At 44.8% G+C, this 23257-nt stretch overlaps 1 protein-coding gene and 1 pseudogene across 1 annotated transcript in view; one reads left to right on the top strand and one right to left on the bottom strand.

The window, feature by feature from the left end:
- LOC120404294 overlaps positions 1 to 21810 on the top strand; it is a 42091-nt gene extending 20281 nt beyond the window's left edge. Inside the window, exons 8-11 of the mRNA XM_039536555.1 lie at positions 770 to 1081; positions 10211 to 10525; positions 11969 to 12028; positions 18339 to 21810. Of these exons, the coding sequence (XP_039392489.1) occupies positions 770 to 1081; positions 10211 to 10525; positions 11969 to 12028; positions 18339 to 18652 (1001 nt within the window). The 3' untranslated portion in view covers positions 18653 to 21810. The remainder of the gene's footprint in view (positions 1 to 769; positions 1082 to 10210; positions 10526 to 11968; positions 12029 to 18338) is intronic.
- LOC120403964 overlaps positions 21634 to 23257 on the bottom strand; it is a 48231-nt pseudogene continuing 46607 nt past the window's right edge.

Raw genomic sequence — 23257 nt, forward strand, 5'->3', positions numbered from 1 at the left:
TGCTCCCCCATTTTCCCATTCTAGAGGCTTTGGGTGCACTCTCATTCTCCATGCTCCCTACTCCCCTCTTCCAGCCCATGCCAGGGCTCTGGGTACCACTCTATTCCCCCCTCACTATTTTTGTTTGTTTTTTGGTTCTCCCCTTCTCTCTGGGAGATAAGTCATTCAGGGTGTCACCATATTAAACTTTATTGGGAAGATGGGCAGAGCTTAGATGGTGGGAGGGAGTTAGGCTGGATTGGAATGTGTTAATGAGTGCCATCAACTGCTTGTAGGATCTATAGACAATTAGATAAGTGGTTGAAGCTGTTGTCTGTGCTAACCAGATGCTATCGCTCATCTTCATGCATCCCACTTTCTGATTTTCGATTTTTCACCAAAATCTAGAGCATTCTGCCCACTGATGTCTATAACATTTCCTGAAATTTTGGAATTAAGCAGATGCATCATTTACGAGTTCTTGCATTACATCCAGATAAAAACAGAGAAATGTCATCAAATTGAGTGTAGGACTTCACTTCCCTTGGCCAATTATACACATGTATTTATGGGGGTGTGCAAAGTTATTCTTGTAATATGTTTAAACTACCAAAAGCACAGTCAATTCCTTAACCCTGAGCCTTTGGTTACTTCCTGTGTATCAGACCCAGTAGCTACCAACTTCACATTCTACTTTGTCTATATTTAACATTAACACAAACAGTAGTAGTACCTTCTTGAATATTAATTTTGTTTATGCAGATAAAATATATTTCAACACTTTTTGCAGGTTTCCCAAGAATTACAAGTATTGTTCTTAGTCCAAATGATGCAGAGTATGGAAAACCCCTTTCTCTGACCTGCAAAATCATGGATTTCTATCCCAACGCTATTCAAGTCCGGTGGTTCCAGGAGAACGATGAAATCAAGAAGGGTTCATCAATACACGAGCCAAAGCAGGATACAAGGGGCCTTTTCTGCACATCTTCTGCTCTTCAGCTAATACCCTCTGCTCGAGATTATGGCAGAAAGATTGGTATAATGGTGATGCACAAGACTCTGACAAAGCCCATTACAAAAAATGTGTATCTAAAACTTCCAGGTATGTTTAACAAGTCTGTGGGTCTATGACAGAGCAATGAGTTTTCTAGAACATGAGGAAAAATGTATTTTTGTTTTTCTGATAGAGGGCCAGATCCACCAACCATGGTGCTGGAGGGTGTAAATTATACCCTCTAGCAACAATGAGATTCACCTGACTATTGCTCTCCCTATTTGTGTTCTGCCAGGGGCAGTTTAGGCTCCAGTCAGGAGTCCCATAGATGGAATCTGCTGAAAAGATCTAGGGCCAGAGTTTCAAAGGTAGATATGTGCCTAAAGGTGCAGATAGGAACCTAGTAAGATCAACAAAAAGCACCTATATGATATCAGTGCCTAATTCCAATGGCTTTTCAGTGGGAGTTGGGCACTTAACCTGCCAGACCCATTCATAAATCCAGCTAAGCATTTATCTGCATCTTTGAGCACCTGAAGACCTTTGTTAGTCTGCCCCATTGACCATACCCCACTGCTGGCTACTTTTGGTGTAGCAGCAGTCCATAGAACTCTCCCTCCAGACCACCCCACCTTGAGGGACTTTTTGCCTCTGGGACCTTGTGCATTGGTTCATGTTGGCAGAAATTAGGATTAACCCAGGCTGAAATTAAACCCAAGGTTTGTCTTTTGCTAGCCATTTAAAATGCCAAGTTTCAGAAAGATTTGGGTTTCCTCCCCCTAGAAAATGTGTTACAAATAAAGAGACACCCCTTTCTTTCAAGTCTCTCCTAACATGCATCTTGTCTGTAAATGGGCCTAGTCACTTTGCAGTTAGACACCTGCAGCTGGTCTGTGTCAGCTAACTCAGGCTCTTGGGGCTTGGGCTGTAAAGCTGCGATGTAGCTGTTTGGACTTGGGCTGTAGCCTGGACTCTGGGACCCTGTGAGAAAGGAGGGTCCCAGAGCCCAGGATCCAGCCCAAGTCTGAAGATCTACACTGCACTTTTACAGTCCCACAGCCTGAGCCCCATGAGCCTGAGTCAGCTGACATGGGTCAGCTGCGTGTTTCTAACTGTAAGGTAGACACACCCTTAGGCCTGGTCTACACTAGGCGTTTAAACCGGTTTTAGGAGCGTAAAACCGATTTAACGCCACACCCGTCCACACTAAGAGGCCCTTTATATCGGTATAAAGGGCTCTTTAAACCGGTTTCTGTACTCCTCCCTAATGAGAGGAGTAGCGCTAATATCGGTATTACCATATCGGATTGGGGTTAGTGTGGCCGCAGATCGACGGTATTGGCCTCCGGGCGGTATCCCACAGTGCACCACTGACCGCTCTGGACAGCAATCTGAACTCGGATGCAGTGGCCAGGTAGACAGGAAAAGACCCGCGAACTTTTGAATATTTCCTGTTTGCCTAGCGTGGAGCTCAGATCAGCACGTGTGGCGATGCAGTTAAAAATCAAAATAAAGAAAGAGCTCCCGCATGGACCATGCGGATGTGATCGCTGTAAGGGCAGGCAAATCTGTTCTATCAGCGCTCCGTTACAGAAGACGAAATTCAAAATCATTTTTAAAAAATCTCCAGACAGACGCTATAGCAGGGGCTCAGCGCACTGCTGCGTGACAAACGTAACGGAAAGCCCAAGAATCAAATGGACGCTCATGGACTGGAGGACTCAAGCTATCCCACAGTTCCTGCAGTCTCTGAAAAGTATTTGCATTCTTGGCTGAGCTCCAAATGCTTCTAGGGTCAAACACAGTGTCCACGGTGGGTCAGGGCATAGCTCGGCAATTTACGCCCCCCCCCCCACCCACCCCCAGAAGTGAAAGGGAAAACAATCCTCTCTTGACTCTTTAACATGTCACCCTATCTTTACTGAATGCTGCAGATAGACCCGATGCTGCAGCACTCAACACCAACATCCTTGCTCCCCCCCGCCATGGGTGGCTGATGGTGCAATACGACTGGTATCCGTCCTCATCATCAGCCTATTGGCACATGGGGCAGTGCAAAAGGACTGGTAACCATGCAGACTAGCATCGGTGAGGTCTATCAAGGGTGCCTGGCCCTAATTTTTCCTGGTAGATGGTACAGTATGGCTGATAACCATCATCGTCATAGCAACAGGGGCCTGAGCTCTGTCAGCCCCCACACTTCATGTGTAAAAAAAAAAGATTCAATTGCCCCTGGACTAGCAGAGGGATGCTGGGCTCCTCTCCTCCACACTCCTTACTGTCCTGTCTGGACTATCATAGCAGCTGGAGGCTGCCTTCCACTCATTTCTCACTAACAAGTCAGTGTGTCTTATTCCTGCATTCTTTATTACTTCATCACACAAGTGGGGGGACAATGCTACAGTAGCCCAGGAAGGCTGGGGGAAGAACAGAATCAACAGGTGGGGTTGTTGCAGGAGCACCCCCTGTGAATAGCATACAGCTCATAATTTCTGCAGGATCTGACACAGAGCAGCTGTGCTCTCTGATACAGTGGTTCTCTAGTACACTTGCCCATATTCTAGGCAGGACTGATTCTATTTTTAGATACCAAAAAGGAGGGATTGACGCTGGGGCCTTGTCTACACTACAAGACTATTTCGAATCAACTTAGTTCGAATTTGTGGATTCGACCTTATGAAGTCGAATTTGTGTATCCATACTAAATACACTAATTCGAATTTCTGAGTCCACATTCACGGGGCCAGCGTCGACTTTGGAAGCGGTGCACTGTGGGAAGCTATCCCACAGTTCCCGCAGTCCCCACTGCCCATTGGAATGCTGGGTAGAGCTCGCAATGCCTGCTGGGGGAAAAATGTGTCGATGGTGGTTTTGGGTAACTGTCATCATTCAACCGTCACTCACAACCACCCTCCCTCCCTGAAAGCGCCGGCGGGAAATCTGTTCGTGCACTTTTCTGGTCGGTTACAGCGCGGACGCCACAGCACTGCGATCATGGAGCCCGCTGCGATCATCGCTGCACTTATGGCCGTTGTCAACTCCTCGCACCTTATCGTCCACCTCTTCCACGGTCAGCTGCTGAGAAATCGGGCAAGGAGGCTCCGGCAGCGCGGTGAGGAGAGTGGCGCAGACCTCTCAGAAAGCAGGGTACGCCGGGCAGTGGAGATCATGGTGGCAATGGGTCAAGTTCATGGTGTGGAACGGAGATTCTGGGCCCGGGAAACAAGCACGGACTGGTGGGACCGCATAGTGCTGCAGGTCTGGGATGAAACAGAGTGGCTGCGAAACTTCAGGATGCGTAAGGGCACTTTCCTTGAACTCTGTGACTTGCTGGCCCCTGCCCTGAAGCGCCAGGACACCCGGATGCGAGCAGCCCTGAGTGTGCAGAAGCGAGTGGCCATAGCCCTCTGGAAACTTGCCACGCCAGACAGCTACCGGTCAGTAGCGAACCACTTTGGCATGGGCAAATCTACCGTGGGGGTTGCTGTGATTCAAGTAGCCCACGCAATCATTGAGCAACTGCTCTCAAAGGTAGTGAACCTGGGAAACGTTCAGGTCATCATAGACGGCTTCGCCGCGATGGGATTCCCAAACTGCGGTGGGGCTATAGATGGGACTCACATCCCTATCCTGGCACCAGCCCACCAGGCCAGCGAGTACATTAACCGAAAGGGCTACTTTTCCATGGTGCTGCAAGGACTGGTGGACCATAGGGGACGTTTTACCAACATCAACGTCGGGTGGGCGGGCAAGGTTCATGACGCGCGTGTGTTCAGGAGCTCTGGTCTCTTTAGACTCCTCCAGGCAGGTACTTTCTTCCCGGACCACAAAATAACGGTTGGGGATGTGCAGATGCCTACAGTGATCCTCGGGGACCCAGCCTACCCGCTAATGCCCTGGCTCATGAAGCCCTATACAGGCGCCCTGGACAGAGAGAAGGAACTCTTCAACTACCGGCTGAGCAAGTGCAGAATGGTGGTGGAGTGTGCTTTCGGACGTCTCAAGGGGAGATGGCGGACCTTACTGACTCGCTCGGACATCAGCGAAAAGAATATCCCTGTAGTTATTGCTGCTTGCTGTGTGCTGCACAATCTGTGTGAGAGCAAGGGCGAGGCCTTTTTGTCCGGATGGGATGTTGAGGCAAATCGCCTGGCTGCAGTTTACGCTCAGCCAGACACCCGTGCCGAGAGAATATCCCAGCGGGAAGCGCTGTGTATCCGGGAGGCTTTGAAAGCAAGTTTCCTCGGAGATCAGGGTAACCTATGACTCTCCACTTGCTTTCAAGAGAAACTGACCCTGGGCCTGTGTCTGTTTGTGTCGATTTCGATCTGCGGCTACATGCCGCGTTCTCCAAGTTTCCCCCACTTCCAAAGCACGTTTTAAAGCAAAGTAATTGTTACACTCATTATTAATAAATCTTTGTTTTACTTTGCATTTCTGTTCTGGTGTTGAAACATGGACGCATACTGTGCCTGGCACGGTGTGCACTGACGTACAGACCGCTTCCTCCATAGAGGACTGACATCCTCCTGCTCCTACATAGGTCTCTGGGGTGGGGGACGGCTGAAAGTGGTTCTGCATGAAGGGGAGGGTTTGCAGGAAGGGGCGAGTGGTGCCTTCTTTGCATAGGGGTTTGGATGACGGCAGTGGGCTGCGGGTTTGTGCGTAGGAAGGGGTGATGGGTGTGGGAGAAGGGTGAGTATCTGTCCGTGGATGAGGGCTCTTGTTGGGGCTCAGGGCAGCGGATAGGCTCGTTGATCCATTGGAAGTGCATGGTAAGGGCAGCCTGCCTTTACATTAATGGCGTGGCAGGTGCTAGGACCCTGGACAAGCATACACATTACGGAATGACCAGGGGCAGCATACACAACACAGAATGACCCTGGTGCCTACTGACTGCAGTGTGTGTGTGCCCCGCAGTTGATCCTTTCCCCAAGTCTGTACCCTGGTACTGTAGGCTATACCGTGCAAGTATGAAACCCCTGTCCACCCCATACACCGAAAAATCCTCTGACAGGAAAGACATGACCGAAACAGTGATTAACAGCAAACATCTTTTATTAATCTAATAAACAGTGGGGGGATGAACCTTGGATTTGGGACTGGCTGAGCCTATAAGGGAAGCACTTCTACAAATTTCTAACGTGAGAAGTGCGGGGTACATGGTCGCTCTGTTCTGGTTCAGTGACAGTTCTCACGGCCTCTACCGCCCCTCCGTCTTGTACTTTTGGGTGAGGGGGGTCCAGGACTTCTTGGCGGGGGAGGGCGATTGCAGAGACACTGCAGGGGGGCCCTGTCCTCCAGCCTGCGGTCCTGCAGGACATCAACAAGGCGACGAAGCGTGTCCGTTTGTTCCTTCATGAGACCAAGCAGCGTTTGGGTGGTCTGCTGGTCTTCCTGCCACCACCTATCCTCACGTTCCATGAGTGTGCGATGCTGCTCACATAGGGTCTCCCTCCAGTGTTTCTGCTCTGCAGCCTCTGCTCGGGAGCAAGCCATCAGTTTAGCGAACATCTCGTCCCTAGTCTTCTTCTTTCGCCGTCTAATCATTGCCAGTCTCTGCGAGGGGGATGCCGGGGCAGTCCGGGAAAGAGCCGAAACTGTGTGATGGGGAAAGTTAGTGATTTCCTTGAACAGATACATTTTTGTGAACAGTGAACACCGTCTAGTCAATTTCTATGAACAAGACCGTACCGGGCAACAAGTCTCACGTGGTCTCAAGAGAAGCACGACATTTTGGGCTACGCTCTGATTGGCTGCGGCATTGCACAGGAGAGCGGAGAAGTCGGGAGAGATAGCTGAATCCGTCTAGCAGAGTCCTGGTAAGCCTTACAGTACATTATGCTTATCAGTTAACGGATAGCTGTGCCCTCCTGCTAAAGGCAATCTGGAAATCAGATACTATGACCCTTTTCCAGCCACTCCCGACACTGCAGGGGAAAGATCAATGTATGCTTTTCCTCTGTGGCCTACAGCACGTGGCTGCTAAGCGAGGGGCTTTGTTATGCAAAGTATAAGTAAACCATTAAGAACAGTAAGTATTCGCTAATTGCCCTAATTAGATGCAGCACTTCATGAACGAGATTACCCTGAGGCGGGTCTCTCAAGTACAGAAAGACAGGATGTTAAGGGAAGCACTTCACCGACCGGGACCCTACGCGGCCATGCTGGTTGAGGCGATGGTTCCCCTGTATCTACGGATGTCGTGGCATGGAAGAGTGTGCTTCACCGGAGGACCAAATCAGGCACCTCTTCCTAGAAACCTCCTGCGGAGGGTATTTGAGGAACTTTTTGACGCATTTGTGGAATTGTCCATGGAGAACTATTGTTCCATCCCAATCTGTGTGGACCTACTGTTCGTATAGTTTCCAGTTAAAAACTTTTAGATATAGTATTTAGATATAGAATTTCTATTTTTTGTATACATGTTTTCGTACAAATAAATGTTTTCTTGTTTATACGACTTACCGCCTGATCCTTTCCCTGACTCTGAGTCCGGGTTCACGGCCGGGGAGGGTTGGTAGGGGATCTCTGTGAGGGTGAGGAAGAGATCCTGGCTGTCAGGGAAAGCGGCATTGTGTTTGCTGTCGCCTGCGCCTTCCTCCACGGACCCTTCGTCATCTTCCCCATCGGCGAACATCGAGTAGGAACTGTCCTGGTTCACTATGCCATCCACTGAGTCCACGGTCACTGGTGGGACAGTGGTGGCAGACCCACTGAGAATGGCATGCAGTGCCTCGTAGAAGCGGCATGTCTGGGGCTGTGCTCCGGAGCGTCCGTTTGCCGCTCTGACTTTTTGATAGCCTTGCCTCAGGTCCTTGACTTTCACGCGGCACTGCATTGCATCCCGGCTGTATCCTTTCTGTGTCATGGCTTGGGAGACCTTCTCGAAGGTCTTTGCATTACGCTTGTTGGAGCGCAGCTCCGACAGCACAGACTCCTCGCCCCACACAGCGATCAGATCCTGGACTTCCCGGTCTGTCCATGCTGGGGATCTCTTTCTATTCTTCCATTGGGCTGACTCCTCTGCTGGAGAGCTCTGCATCGTTGCAGGTGCCGCGGAGCTCGCCCCGATGTCAAAGCAAGAAATGAGATTCTAACTGTCCAGACAGGAAAAGGAATTCAAATTTTCCCGGGTCATTTCCTGTGTGGCTGCTCAGAAAATCCAAGCTCGGACTGCTGTCCAGAGCGTCAACAGAGTGGTGCAGTGTGGGATAGCTCCCGGAGCTACTAAGTTCGATTTGCATCCACACCTAGCCTAATTCGAGCTAGCAAGTGCGAATTTAGCGTTACTCCACCTGTCGGGGTGGAGTACCAAATTCGAACTAAGGAGCCCCCTAGTTCGAATTAAATAGCTTCCTGGTGTGGACGGTTGAGCGATTAGTTCGAATTAATGCTGCTAAATTCAATTTAAGGTCCTAGTGTAGACCAGGCCTGGGAGTCATTCCCAATTTTGGCTTTTGCGCCCCTGGCTAAGAGCAGCCAGGGGCACTTATGACAGCAGCAAATGGTGCAAAACGACTGGTAGCCATGCTCATCTTTTTACCAATTTATGGATTGGTAGATGGTGCAGTATGGCTGATAACCATCTCTGCTGTCATGCAAAAGCAAAAGCATGCTGCTGTGTAGCGCTGCTGAATCGCCTCTGTCAGTGGCATCTAGTACACATACGGTGACAGTCACAAAAGGCAAAACAGGCTCCATGATTGCCATGCTATGGCATCTGCCAGGGCAATCCAGGGAAAAAAGGCGTGAAATGCTTGTCTGCCGTTGCTTTCCCAGAGGAAGGAGTGACTGACGACATTTACCCAGAACCACCCGCGACAATGATTTTTGCCCCATCAGGCACTGGGATCTCAACCCGGAAATTCCAAGGGGCGGGGGAGGCTGCGGGAACTATGGGATAGCTACGGAATAGCTACCCACAGTGCAACGCTCCAGAAGTCGATGCTAGCCTCGGACCGTGGACGCACACCACCGATTTAATGTGTTTAGTGTGGCCGCGCGCACTCGATTTTATACAATCTGTTTTACAAAACCGGTTTATGCAAATTCGGAATAGTCCCGTAGTGTAGACGTACCCCTAGAATCTCTACCTCCCCTTTCTGAGTGGAATGGGACCTGGATTGCAGATGGGTAGAGCCCTACCAAATTCATGCTCCATTTTGGTCAATTTCATGGCCATAGGATTTTTAAAATAGTAAATTTCATGATTTCAGCTATTTAAATCTGAAATTTCATGGTGTTTCAATTGTAGGGATCCTGACTCAAAAAGGAGTGTGTGTATGGGGGGTTTGCAAGGTTATTGTAGGGGAGGTTGCAGCACTGCTACCCTTACTTCTGTCAGCTGCTGGTGGCAGTGCTGCCTTCAGAGCTGGGCAGCTGGAGAGTGGTGGTTGCTGGCTGGGATCCCAGCTCTGAAGGCAGAGCCACCACCAGCAGCAGCACAGAAGTAAGGATGGTAGTGTATGGTTTTGCCACCCTTATTTCTGTGCTGCAGCCTGCAGAGCAGGGCCCTCAGTTAGCAGGCACTGCTCTCCAGCCACCCAGCTCTGAAGGTAGCAGCAGGGCAGAGGTAAGGGTGGCATGCGATGGTATTGGCACCCTTACTTCTGTGCTGCTGCTGGCAGGGCGCTGCCTTCAGAGCTGGGCATCTGGCCAACAGCCACCACTCTCCAGCCACCCAGCTCTGAAGGCAGCACAGAAGTAAGGGTGGCAATACTACGACCCCCCTAAGTACCTCCAAGTTGAGGAACACTGGTCTCCCCCATGAAATCTGTATAGTATAGGGTAAAAGCATACAAAAGACCAGATTTCACAGTCCGTGACGTGTTTTTCATGGCCAGGAATTTGGTAGGGCCCTACAGATGGGTGTTCCTGACACATTTATTCAATCACAATCCTCATCATTCTAATGAAGTGCTTAGCAGCACATGCCACTCTTTGGCCTTACTCCTGCTACTGGAGAGAAGTGATTTAGTGGCAGAACTCATTGATGCAGGATCAGATTCCCTGGCGCTCTCTGTTCTGCTTAGCACTTTTAACCTGTGCTTATATGGCAGAGTACTGTGCACGTGGCCTTGTGCAGGATCAAGCCCAGGTGCTCTGTCCCATAAAAAACAAGTGAATATTTTCTCTTTTGCTGGTTAATTTTCTTTTCTTGCTAATCCCACTGATAGTGTCCAGGAGTGTTTTACTGCACTGTGTTTCTAATGGAAAACTATCCCTCCTTTTTAGCCAAGTCTCCTGCTGTTTCTGAGATTAGAGCAACACCCGCATCACCCAAGGTCAACGAGACTGTCTGTCTTGAAGTTTCCATATCAGATTTTGTGCCGGAAAATATAAAAGTTGCATGGTATAAAGACTGGTTAGAGTTACCTAAGGACAACCATAACATAGATACTCAAATTGGAAAAAATGGTTTATGTTTCTCTACATTGAAAACACAATTTACTACTAATGCAACTGATAATGGAAAAATGTTCAGATGTGAGGTTATTCATCCAGAAACAAACTCCTGCACAGAGAAAAGGTTTATATTGAAACTTGATGGTAAGTTGGATTTTTTAATTAAGGGCCTGTAATGGGAGGCACTCACCTCTTGAGTGCCTGCTAGCAGCTGAGTGTGGTACTGCAGTCCTTTTCTCACCTTGTGCCTCCTACAAGCTGTTGGCTGACCTTGGTGGGTTTTCCATGACTTGACCCTCTGGCTCAGTCACTGAGTCCAAATGAATCACTTCCAGGGTAGTAAGGAGTTCAATAAATGAACGGTCCTGTTGCCCTTACTAGGATGTTCAGCCCTAGCTCTGAGCCCTCACATAAGTTCTGTCCCCTTCTTGGGGTTTATGCCACTGTGGCAGTAGGGGAAACCCAGGCTTGGCCCCCACTCCCGGTTCCAATCTATGGACATTATAAACAGCAGCTACACGTTGCTTGATTTTAGTTTGTTGCTGTTTCTTCCTGGGGCCTCTTCCTACTTGGCCCCTTTTAGCCCTCAGGGCTAAGGATTTTAGGTTCTCTCTCTCTCTCTCTGCAAACCCAGTTTAAGCAAATTCAGCAAGAAACAAACTCTGGTTCTCCCTCAAGAGCACAGCACTCTTATCCTCTGATCCCAGCTAGGAACTAACCTTTTTAAGGATCTGCAGTTCCTTTTATCTGAGCTTGCTAGACTCTGATTGGCTGCTTCCGTGAAGCCTCTCTAGGCAGACTTGGAGGACCCACCTTTGCTGCTCCTTTCTGTTTCACTTTGCTGCAGGGTATAGCAGAGCAGTGTGGCGTCCTGTGGGGAGCCACAAAAGTCAGGTGCACCCTATCACAGGGCCAATTTTAGGTTGGGTAATACCTTACTCTACAGATACTCACACTGATTTCAGTGGAACTGGCTAATGAAGGAAGGGCCAGATTTTAAAAATATTTAGGCAGGTAAAGTTGCCTATCCATCTTTAAGCACCTAAATATCTTGAAAATCAGCCGCCAAGATACCACTCAGCATGAGTAAAGTCAGGATCTGACCCTAAATAAGCTTGAGTCTCTATATAAGTATCAATGTAGAATTCACTGCCATAGGATACTCAGTTCTGAACCTTAGCTTTCCCTCCCAGCGTCATCCACTGAACTAACTATATCCACTTCCTTAGCTTTAGAGAGAAAATGGCCTGTTATATTATTAAAATCGAGATAGAACCTCTCAAGATACTCATGCTCAAAACTTGGCTTGTTTTAATGATCAGAGAAAATAAGTGAAATGAGTAAGTGAAGTAAGTTTTTAAAGGCTTATGTTGAGTTCAGAGGAGTTTGGATCAGGTCCTCTGACAGTGAATGTGAAAACAGATGTATTAAATAACAAGGGATGAGAACATATTTATAAGGATGCCATGGAACCGTACAGAATTTCGTAATGTATATAATTGTGTGTTTTCCTACTGATATGTTAACTACCCCGCTGATAAATGTATATTTATTATAGATAATATGGTATTTCTTCCTACTTTACAGATTTTTCTATCAGCACTGGAGATATACCCACTTTGACTGGATATCAGAACCACACATTGAGTGAGTTTTATATCAAACTGAGAAAAATTGCAAATCCTCCTAATAGCAATGGTCCAACCCATCACCTTGTCCCCCTCAGGCACAGGGGATGGAAAGCCTAGTAGGAGATGTGAGAAGGCCGCAATACTGTCTGTATGGCATCCTCCTCCCATTTCTCATATGGGTGTGGGATCAGGGATGTGTGTGTTGGGGCAGAATGGTGGTAGTTCAACCCTGCATAGAAAGAATCAACTCAAAAAGACCCCAAACTTTTTCACAGAGCCCTTTCAGCTGTGGAACCTCCTTGTGGATGGCTGAGGGGATTCTGGGGTACATGGCAAGTGGGGTAGTTGGAGAAGACCAGAGTAGGAACGTGAACACGCAGGGCTTCCACACAGATGGTCCTGGTCTCCAGCATATTCACAAGAACCCTGGGATTTGGGGACTGAAACCCCTTTTTGTCCCACATATAGAGGTAGCAAACCCACCACTCCCCACCCCCAGCTGGAGGAATAATCTGTTGGAAACACCACAAGTGGAACCTGCTTAGGGATGATTTGAACCTATGCCACTTTGTCTTCAGTTAATTAGTTGGGAAGGGGTTCTGTCACTGCAGGAGCACCTCCTTATGTCCAGGCGTGGCATAACGGCTCTCTCCCAGTATGGTACCCCCAGCCAATGGTCACTCTTGGTCTGGTCTCTCTTCCTGTAACTTGGCCCTCTGGCCACATCATGATTACTTCCGGAGTAATACAAAGCTCAACATAGAACAGTTCAGTTTCCTCACAAGAGGATCTTTGGCCCCAACTCCAAGCCCTGGGTCGTCACACCCTTTCCTTAAAGCTTTCCAATGTCCTTTTGCCCATCTCCTGGTTCATACCAACTTACCAATGGCTGACAGGGGAACCTGGGCCCTCCCACTACACTGGGTTCCAGCCCAGGGACACTATAACCAGCAGTCAAGTCTGCTCAGTCCCATAGGTGCCGACTTCTTTTACTGACCCTCTCTGCCCCCGGCCCTGCCCCGATTCCACCCCTGCTCTGCCCCCTCCCACCCCTGCCCCACCCTCATTCCAACCCCTTCCCCAAATCCCCACCCCAGCCCCGCCTGTTCCCCGCCTCCTCCCCTGAGCGCACCACGTTCCCGCTCCTCCCCATTCTGGCAAGGCGGGAAGCACTGATAGGTAGGCAGAGGAGCAGGGACGCGGCACGCTCAGGGGAGGAGGTGGAGGAGGAGGTGGGTCGCGGCGTGGGGGAGCTTGGCTGCCAGTGGCTGCAGAGCACCCACTAATTTTTTGCATGGAGTTGGCGCCTATGCTCAGTCCCACTCCTTGCTGCTGTTTCCTTGGGCTCCTTTCTATCCAGCCTTTCTCAGGCATTTCCCCCACAACCTCTCTAAGTTGACCCTTCTCTCTTGTACACCACAAGAGCCTGCTGCAACCCAGTAGCTACTACCTCCCCAGCTGCTTGCCAGTCTTTTCTGCTCCTCAATAACTAGGATCTCAGGGCTGCTGCTTCCTCCTTACCATCGCTCTGTTCCCATAGGGTGGCTGCAGGCTCTCTCACCCGGCAGTCCCCCTTCTTCCTTGTTTCTTGGTGCAGCAACCTCATCGTACAAGACTATGACCGCCCCTTTCTTCATTTGTTTTTAGTCAAGTTTCCCCCCCGCCCCATCCAGTCACTCAGTTTAGTTTCCTTAAGGAAACGTAGCCAGGGTGTTTTGGGTTTTTTTTGTACTATTCCATTTCCCTAACATTCTCACTAGTCCCTTTAGAAAAATCTTTAATTCTAAGCAGACTCAATGTTTCATAAAGAAACTTTTTTTCCATAGAACATGATCAACAGTTTCTGTGCTTTTGTACAGATTACACAGCCCGTCTATGTCTTGTTAATAAATGACCTTATCATTTAAGGCACAATGACCTACTAACACTCTAAAAATGACTGCAGACGCTCCCTGACTTATGCAAGCGTTCCGTTATGGAACGCCTTGTGTAACTCGAATTTTGCATGTCAGAAACATATATCCGACAATTACGCAAAAAACAAACAAACCCGAAACAAAACAAAACCCTTCTATTTCTAGCTTACGGAACTCTTTCTGTAAGTGCAGATTTGCGTAAATTGGGTTTGCGTAACCTGGGGAGCGTCTGTACTTCACTTTTTCTGTTGTGACTGTGGACTATAGTATTATCCTTGATTTTTGAGCATATATTATAGAACCTTTGTCTTTCTGTTTTCTTGGTCCATAGTTCTTGCCATTCCTTTGCACGCTCCTCCCTGGCCACACTTTTAAATTCTTGTCTACTTAAGGGTATATCAATATCCCTCTCAATTTAAGAGCATGTTTTGCTGTTTTTGTCAGCCATCTCATTTCCAGGCCTTCTGATATGCCTCAGGATCCATGCTGTTGTTACTTGCTTGCATTATTTCCGTAGTTAGGAACATTATTTCATGTATTATGTCATTTCCGCTTTCCAAAGTCCCTGTTCTGATTATCATTGTGCCTGACAAGGAATCAGATAAAATTACAGCTGCAGCTTGTTGCACATCTTTTATCCAGGTTAGTACCAACCTTATCCCCATTACTTCAGCCATCAGAATGGTCACCTAATTTGATAGCCTTTTTGATTGCTGGATTCAAAGACTAGGAACAGACAAGCCTGTTCCCACTCTACCAGTGCTGTCATCTTTTGATCCATCTGTATAGACTTGGCAAAGCTGGCCCCATTTTTCATAAATTCAGAAATTTCATTGGTCATAATGTTTTTTTCCCTTTCCCTAGTTTTTTTCATATAGCTCCAAATCTACAAATGGTGGAATAACTGTTCAGCTGTAATTTGATTTCCCATGGCTAACATTTTTTAGTTCTCTTAATTTTTCTTTTTTACATATCTTCTTCTTTACCCATTTTTGACCTGATAGTATGGGGAAGTCTCTGGCAATCTATATCATTTGTCTACTAAACTCTCAGCAAGCTCATAAATCCATTGTTTACTTCTATTTTCATTATTCCCTTTTGCCCAAAAGGTTTGATGTAATAGTTTCATCATTAGATTTATGGGTGCTTCTCCAGTGGCTATTTGCAGCACATACACTGGTGTTATCGTTGTGCCACATGCCAGTCTCAGAACCTAGAAACCTGGAATTGCTCCAGGCCCAAGCGTTGTTTTTGTGGCTGAACCAAAAGCTTGGGCTCTGTCGTCTAAACTGGTCTGCTCGATGCTTTATATACCATCATCAGTATCGTCTTATTTGCACCCCATTTGTTTCCAGCTACACTTTTAAGTGAGTTCATCTTACTTTTTATTATCTATGTGACCTGTCTGAGTTAATATATATCAAAACACTTCTCTTACGCACATAAACTTGTGAACTGTCTGAATTTTTTCATGATAAAGAAATAAGTCCAATTTTCCCAGATTTTCTCCCTGGTTAAAAACATTCATTTTGTTTGTGCAAGTGAGAATTTAAATCCCCAATCATTTCCCCACTTGGAAATTCTCTGGAGTGCTACATTTGTCTTTTCCATGCTACTTAAAGTATTTTTGGTTAGTCCATATAGCACAGTCATCTGTGAAAAGGAAAATACCTATTCCTGTCTGCACACTTTCTGGAAAGTTATTTATTATAATGGAAAACAAGGCAGAGCTGATAATACACCCTCATGGAGTTCCATTTGTAAGCTTGTAGGTTTTTGATAACGCTGTTCCCAGTTTGACTTGTATAGTTCTGTAAAAGCAGCAAAGAGTCCTGTGGCACCTTATAGACTAACAGACGTATTGGAGCATGAGCTTTCCGACGAAGTGGGTATTCACCCACGAAAGCTCATGTGTGATCCAGCCAACAGATCCAGACTAACATGGCTACCCCTCTGACACTTGTATAGTTCTGTCACTTAAGAGGTCCCTTATCCTCCAAAACATTCTCCCTTTTATTCTAGTTTTGACCAGTTTATATAGGAGGCCTTCCCTCTCTAGCATGTCATATGCTTGTTCAGTGTCCAGGAAGACAGTTATCATAAAGGTCTTAGCCCTTATGCTTTTTGGTGCCTCTGTTTCTCGTCTCACTATATGTTCTACTGTCCATCTTCCTTTTTTGAAACCACTTTGTACCTCAGTTACATCATTTTTCTTCAAGTATCCCACTAGTCTTACATGTTTCATTTTGCCCATGATTTTCCCCACACATGGCGTGAGGGCAATAGGCATCAGATCTGGTATGTACCTTACCTGATTTTCTAACTGATATCACCAATGGTGGTTTCCACTCTATTGGCAGCAGTCCTTTTTCCTCAGACATCATTATATAACCACAATAGACTCTTTCAACCCCCTTCTGGCAAGGGTTGAAGCATTTACTTATATTATCTTTACCTGTAGCTGTGTTTTTCCTTTTTCTAATGATTGCAATAAGCTCCTGTGCACTAACATTTTTGTTTAACACATCACCAATATATTCTCTCCAGCCGTTTAATAATTCAGTTATCCTCAATAAACCTCCTTTTTCACGAAACTCGTTGTTTTAATTCATATCACTACTGTTCTTTTGGAATGTTTTTGCTAAAATGCCTGCTTTTCCAACATTGGAAACCTCACTTTCATTGTTTTCAGTAAGACCAGGTATACATGTACTTTTATTTTTAAGTCCATTGATTCTTTGAATTTGCTTATATATTTTTGAAGTCTTTGATTCTTTGTTCAGTTTCCCCACAGAATTTTCTCCAGCTTTCTTTTTTTGTGTTTTTGATAATTCTTTGTGCCACCACTTTACATCGTTTACAATTCATTAAGTTGTTGTTCATTCTAATTTGCAATCCTTGTTCCACCAGGGATCCAGATTTCTAAGTCTGGGGCAATTTGATGTTTTATAGATGGCCAGATCAGCTGCTACTGTAATTCCTTTTATTAAGTTATTGAATTCTCCTAGGTTATCATATGTACCATTTATGCATACATTCGCATCACATTTATTCTTGAAAAAGCCCTAGTCAGCTTTTGGAAAATTCCAGCTAGGAACTCCTCTTCTGTTTTTGACATTTTCTCAGCCTTGGTACTCAGTAAGTGTAGGGAAGTGAGCTTGTCCCATTCCATCTTCATTATGAATTTTCCAGCTGCATCTACTAGCTGGTAGATTGAACACAGGTTTACTTATTAGCCATGTTTCTTGCACCCACATTACATTAGGCTTTTTTGACATTTCAAAGATGACTTAAATTCCTGTCCATGCATTATTAAAATATGCAGATTCAAACTAATGATCATTAAGACCATGTTATTTAAGCTGAGTTATTGCCTTCATTTAAAATTGCATGAATGTAATCTATTGAGCTCTTTAGATATTCTGTTTTTGCTATGATTTTAATCCTTTCATTTTCCCACCCGCCCATCTGCAAGATGCAGTTAATTGCTTCCATAATGAGCACTATAAACTTCTCTTCACCTACATCAATACATCAACCCCGCACCCCCATCCCACCTCTTCCTGTCCTCTCTCTGCCCCAGGCTCTGCCCCACTCCACCCCTTCTCCCAAGTCCCCACCCTGCCTCTTCTCACACCTGCCCCTTCCCTGCCTCATTCCACCTCCTCCCCTGAGCATGCCCCATCCCCACTCCTCCCCCTTCCTCCCAGAGCCTCCTGCACACTGCAAAACATCTGATTGCAGTGGGTGATAAGCGCTGGGAGGGGGGGAAAGTTGAGCGGTAGGTCCACCGGCAGGCGAGAGGTGCTGGGAGGGGGTGGAGTTGGCTACCAATGGCTGCTAAACACCCACTAATTTTTTTTTAGTGGGTGTTTAGCAGCCATTTAGTGGGTTGGCACTTATGTCCCTATGTCATTTTCAGCGTTCACCCTCCTGTCAGTTAGGGGTCTGCTGCAGCCCTACACCCAACCTGCTCCTACAGCCCAAGCCTCACTGGCTTCAGCCAGATGCTAGCATGCAGCCCCATCCCCGCCCAACCTAACCTAACCCCAGCCCAGCCCAGCCCAGCCCCTTCTCACCTGCAGCCTACAGCCAGCCAGTCCCCTTTCTGCCACAGACTCATTATTTTTATACTAACTGGCCTGCTCCTGCCCAGCTGAACTTCCAGATAAATTAAGTCTGGCTGTCCCCCTGGGTGCAGTCAGCTGATGCCTCTCAGGCCCACATTAACCCACTCAGGGTCCCTGTGGGTCCATACTCCATCACATCAATGTAATCATAAAAGATATCAGTGACATGTAAATGGAAAACATATAACTAACAGCAGAATGCAGCTGATTAATGAAATGGCCCTGGTGCTGAGGCCTTTATTTGTAATCCTCTTTTTCTGACAATTGTATCTCTGTTTAGGCCCTAGACCCATCAATCAAGAGATTAACACCCTGAAGATAGAGTGCATTACTAGCAACCCAAAGGCTGGTGAGGATGTGACACTTCTCTGTTTTGTACGTGGATGGACTACAGAGAGTACCTATGTTTCTTGGTTTAAGGGAAAATACCCCATTGAAGATGGAATAGAGAACACAGACTGTGAGGATGAATCTGGTTTTATTACTTCTGTAACTTTTAAACCTGAAGAACAGGACAAAGAATGCAAGATCAGATGTGAGGTTTCTACCGAAGAGGACTCCTTTGAGGATTCATATATTTTAAAACTTGCATAATCTCCCTTCAGCAACTCTATTTCAGTGCTTCAAGGGTTCAGTGAACTGTTACCTCATTTTAAAAAAAAGCATCTTTCAGGAATTAAAACTTTATCAACGTATACAAATACATTACTCAGGAGAACCAGGGTTTGAGAAAATATAGCTGTTTGGGACCCAAGTTCTTCTGCAGGACTGAAGTTGTCTAGACCCATTTTTCCCCATCTCAAGTATTTTTAACTTTGATTTCTTGGCCAGAGACTGTAATTATCCTATGATAAAAGAACGAAGGAAAATGGTTTTAACACCAACAGAATGAGTCCTTAATTAAAATGCATATTCACCAAGACTTGGAAAAATTATGAAATATTTTTTAAACTTTATTAATATCTTGGAAGGTTTTTATTGTAGCAATAGGGAAACAGTCTGGGAGTGAATTTGAAGGAAATCTCTTGGCTATAACTGAAGGGCAACTACTTCTGTATCAGAGGGGTTCCAGCATAAAGATACTTTCACTGTATGATGTAAATTACCCAGAAAGAGAGATGTAAACTTCCACAAATTCTTGAAAACATTCCTTTATATTGTCTTAAAATAGAGAAGGTGTAGATACTATATTTGAAGAAATTAAGGAACTCTGGTAATGTGTTTGACTTGATTTTTAATGGGGCTGAGCACACACTGCTTTTATTGATTTCTGTCCTGAATTTAACGGGTGAGCAAGATTGGAAATCAGTCTTTTTAAAGATTTTGTATATTGTATTTTGTATATTCAAAATCATGAGTAACTTCAGTGGGCACTGTGAGAGTTTAGCCCTTTGAAAAATCAGCCTATTATTGTTCTTAGATTTATGAAACCTTTCAGAAGACCACCTGAAATACAGTTTTCGCTGCTAGTATTCTAAAGGAAAACTAAGTCAGATGGATGTTACACACTCTTTGTTCCTGCATCTGCTTTTTTACCACACATATCTATGGTGCTATATTGTAATATGAAACACAGTGATGATGCTTTAAAGTCTGCAAAATAACACACCATATGAAATGGTGGAAAAAAGTCCTCGCAGGGTGATTTCTTACAAATGCTCATGATGCCACCAGAATATTTTGGATTGTAAAGGGGCTGGTGAAAAAAGTTTTAGCCCCAGGTTCAAGGGCTACAAAGTGAAGTTGAATAGTTTTAGCTTGCATATACTGTTAAAGAGTCACTCTACCTTTCAAGCACCATGTATGCTAAGCAGAAATACACTAAACTAGGAAATAATTTAAATAAAAAATGTATTTTTCCACCTCAATGATCCCATAAAATGGAACAGACCAAAAATCATGAGAGACTCTTAAGAGCACTCAAGCTTGTCTAAATATAAAAGTTTAGCGTAACATGCATCTTTGAAGTAAAATATAACCTTTACGCCAGTGCTGAATTACTCAGGATGGGTTCTAGAGAACCCTCAAGAGGAGAAAACTTCTGTGTGGACACACAGCAGTTCTTGCGAATTCCAGGACAGTTCTAACAGAGGAATGTTTGCATGTAGACAGGGCCTCAGTTTACCTGTACAGTCATAGGTAAATTCCAGATAAGATTTTGCCTTTTCCTTATGGTTTCTAGGTACCTATGGTGAATTCTGCAGGATTCAGACAATTATTTTATGCTAAATTATCCACCATTAATGCAATTATTGACATTAATCCTACAAAGTGTATAAATATTACCAATCAGGGTTTTGGTTTTTTGACATTCCCTAGCAAAATCAACTGTCATTTTTGCTGGGCAAGTCACAAACCACTGACCTCTCCCTGAGCCCTTATCGATCTACATCTCTCCTAAGAAATTTGCTAATCTTGCCCCTACTCTTTTCATCACCAGACATCCATTATCTCCTCTCTATCCCTTTGCCTTTGGATCTATTTTCCCACTCACTGGTTTCCAACCCCAATTAAGAGGAAGAACATAAAAAGAGCTAGGTACTCACTAGCTGAAAGAAAGAGGGGGAGTTGCAGCTGGTAACTGTTAAGGACAAAATTGCTCTGTTGGGATGGAGCTGGCGCTTGCTCCCAGATTGAAAGGGGCCAGCTTGTGACACAGGAACCTCTTGATGCCACCTGGCAGAAGGCATAGATAGTGCATAGAGCCTTATAGGGATCTCCTGGGTCAGTTATATGCATAATAATTCATAAAGAGTGGCATGTGAGATATCTGCTAAGAGCCACAAACACCCAGCTCATCATAACAATTTCAAAATGTATGTAAAGATAATATTATAAGGAGTATGTTCCTATACTGGAAATTATGTTCTTAATGTCTGTGAGTTAAAGCAGGTCACCATGAGGTGATAAACATGTTTCTTTCAGACAGGCAGGAGACAGCTATCTGTCTGGTTGTATGCAAAGTGAATATTGTATACTTCACAATGGATGCCTATTTGCATACTAAGCAACCAGATAATCAAATATTAATAAATTAACAAGAGATCATAAAATCTACAGGAAGGAGCATGCAGCCAGATGGTGTCTGGTTTAGGAATAAAGATCAAAGGGCTCTTTTGATATATCTGGGGTTGCAAAGGCACACCCTAGTATCTTTCACCTAGGATGGAAGCTGACAGCGGGCTTGCTTCATGAATGAAAGATCCCAACCAGGCATCTGCAATACACTGGAAGGATTTTGGGTGAGCTTTTGCTCTTATGACATAATAATGGCCTATTAGTTAAGTTCAGCCTCTAGTATGTGTGTCATGCTTTTATCTGATCTGTAACCCTTTGTTTTTAATATTGCTGCTTGCTATCATTTGAATCTCTGGTCTTGGTTCAATAAAATTGTACTTGCTTTCCCTATAAACAAATGAAATGCTTTGAGTTAAGTGGAGCTGTGTTTGGAAAGCTCTGATGTATAGCTCCTTTGGGAGCAGAGGATCTGGGAATTCTGTGAGAGTCCAGTAGCTCAGGAGCTGGGCACGCTAGGGAAATACCGTTGAGGATGTGAGGTCGGAGTGTGCCTATCGCTAACCTGTAAAGAGAGAGCGAGGCCTGCAGAAGGCTGGAAGGCAGGGCTTGTATTGCCAGAGGCTGGTGGTGCTAGGGAACTGACTCAGGAGGCACATACAAGGATTTCTTGCAGTTTCCATGGGTACGTCAAAGTTAGCCGACCAGTTTGGTGCTAGAAACAGTGACAATTTCAATGATAAGGTATTTAGAAATTGATATTCACTTTTCTTAATATGTTATCAGTCTATACATGATAGCTAACCTGAAACACTGCAAAGTCCCTAATTATAATAGGAGCTTACATAATGTACATATAGAAGAGCATACACTATGCAAACCGAACGCAATTCACAAATACAAAATTAATTTGGTCTCTGAAGCTAGAGCAAAATACCACTATAACTCATGGCATTCTGCAATCAAGACAATCTACCAAATGATACTTAAAATTAAAAATAATTTAATGGAGTTACAGCAGGGATGAATATAGTCCAACATTTTACAGACAAATATGTATTATTTGTTACTGTCAATACCTATTTCTAAAATTGGAAAGTTTAAAACTGTGTTCTTCTCACTGTTTAGCTTCTGTTTACTATGTATGTTTTTCTTAGCTTCAACAAAGAAAATAAATTAATCAGTTCACTAGCACAGTGCTGCAAAGTTTGTTGCAAAAAACAAATGAGGACTTAACATTTTAAAATTTTTCCCATTAGGATTTTAAAGTTTGGAAGAAGTTTATTTTGAAAATAGGTCTCTAACTTAGAGTACTCATTCAAAATACTTTATCTTCCCATAAGCAAATATTTGTTTTCATTATCATTTACATTCATAAAACAGGCTGAAAAGGAAGCTCTGTGACTAACTAAAATGTTAATAGGAAATCCCAATCTAGACAGATATGGGAGAATATCCACAATGATAAAAACTTGTTGGACACAGATGCCAGGGACACCAATCTGACAAAAGGAAAAAAAAGAAAAAAAACCCTCATTTTGTTTTGTTTTTATAATTCCTTATAATCAATATAAAAAATGCTTAGGATTTTTCTACACACGGAAGTTGCACCGGTTTAATTTAAATCAGTTTTATTAAATCAGTGCAACTTGTATGTGTGGACTCTCAATTTAAAAGAGGTTATATCAGTTTAGCTTGCACCTCTGAATTTACTGATGCAACCCAAACTGACCTAATCTAAGTTTAAACTGGTAAGAATTATCTACAACCAAAATTGCACCACTTTTACTAAATCAGTAAAAAATAAAGTCGTGCCTTTAGTAAAACAGGTACAACTGTGTGTTCAAACCAGGCTTAAGAGCCCCTATAAGTCTAATGACTTAAAACATGAGCTGTAGATACAGACATTTAAAGTCACTTGTTGGCTCCTGTGTAAAACTACTAAAAAAGACCCAGCATGGAGTAAAAGTTTGTCTGAAACGGGTACATATTTTCTGCTCACAGCCAAATTTTTACTTTCACTAGTTTCAGTAAAGATATCAAATGGTTTAGACTGATGGTCTCCAAAGCTTTTATCAGTTTTAAACAGATTCAAACTTGTTTAAACTATACATCCCTTTTGGGGAAAAAACACTTTCTTTAAAAAAAACCCAAACCCATTTTATAAATAGAATACTACACTAC

This window comes from Mauremys reevesii, linkage group 4 (genome assembly GCF_016161935.1).
Source record: "Mauremys reevesii isolate NIE-2019 linkage group 4, ASM1616193v1, whole genome shotgun sequence".
NCBI classification, from domain to species: domain Eukaryota; kingdom Metazoa; phylum Chordata; order Testudines; family Geoemydidae; genus Mauremys; species Mauremys reevesii.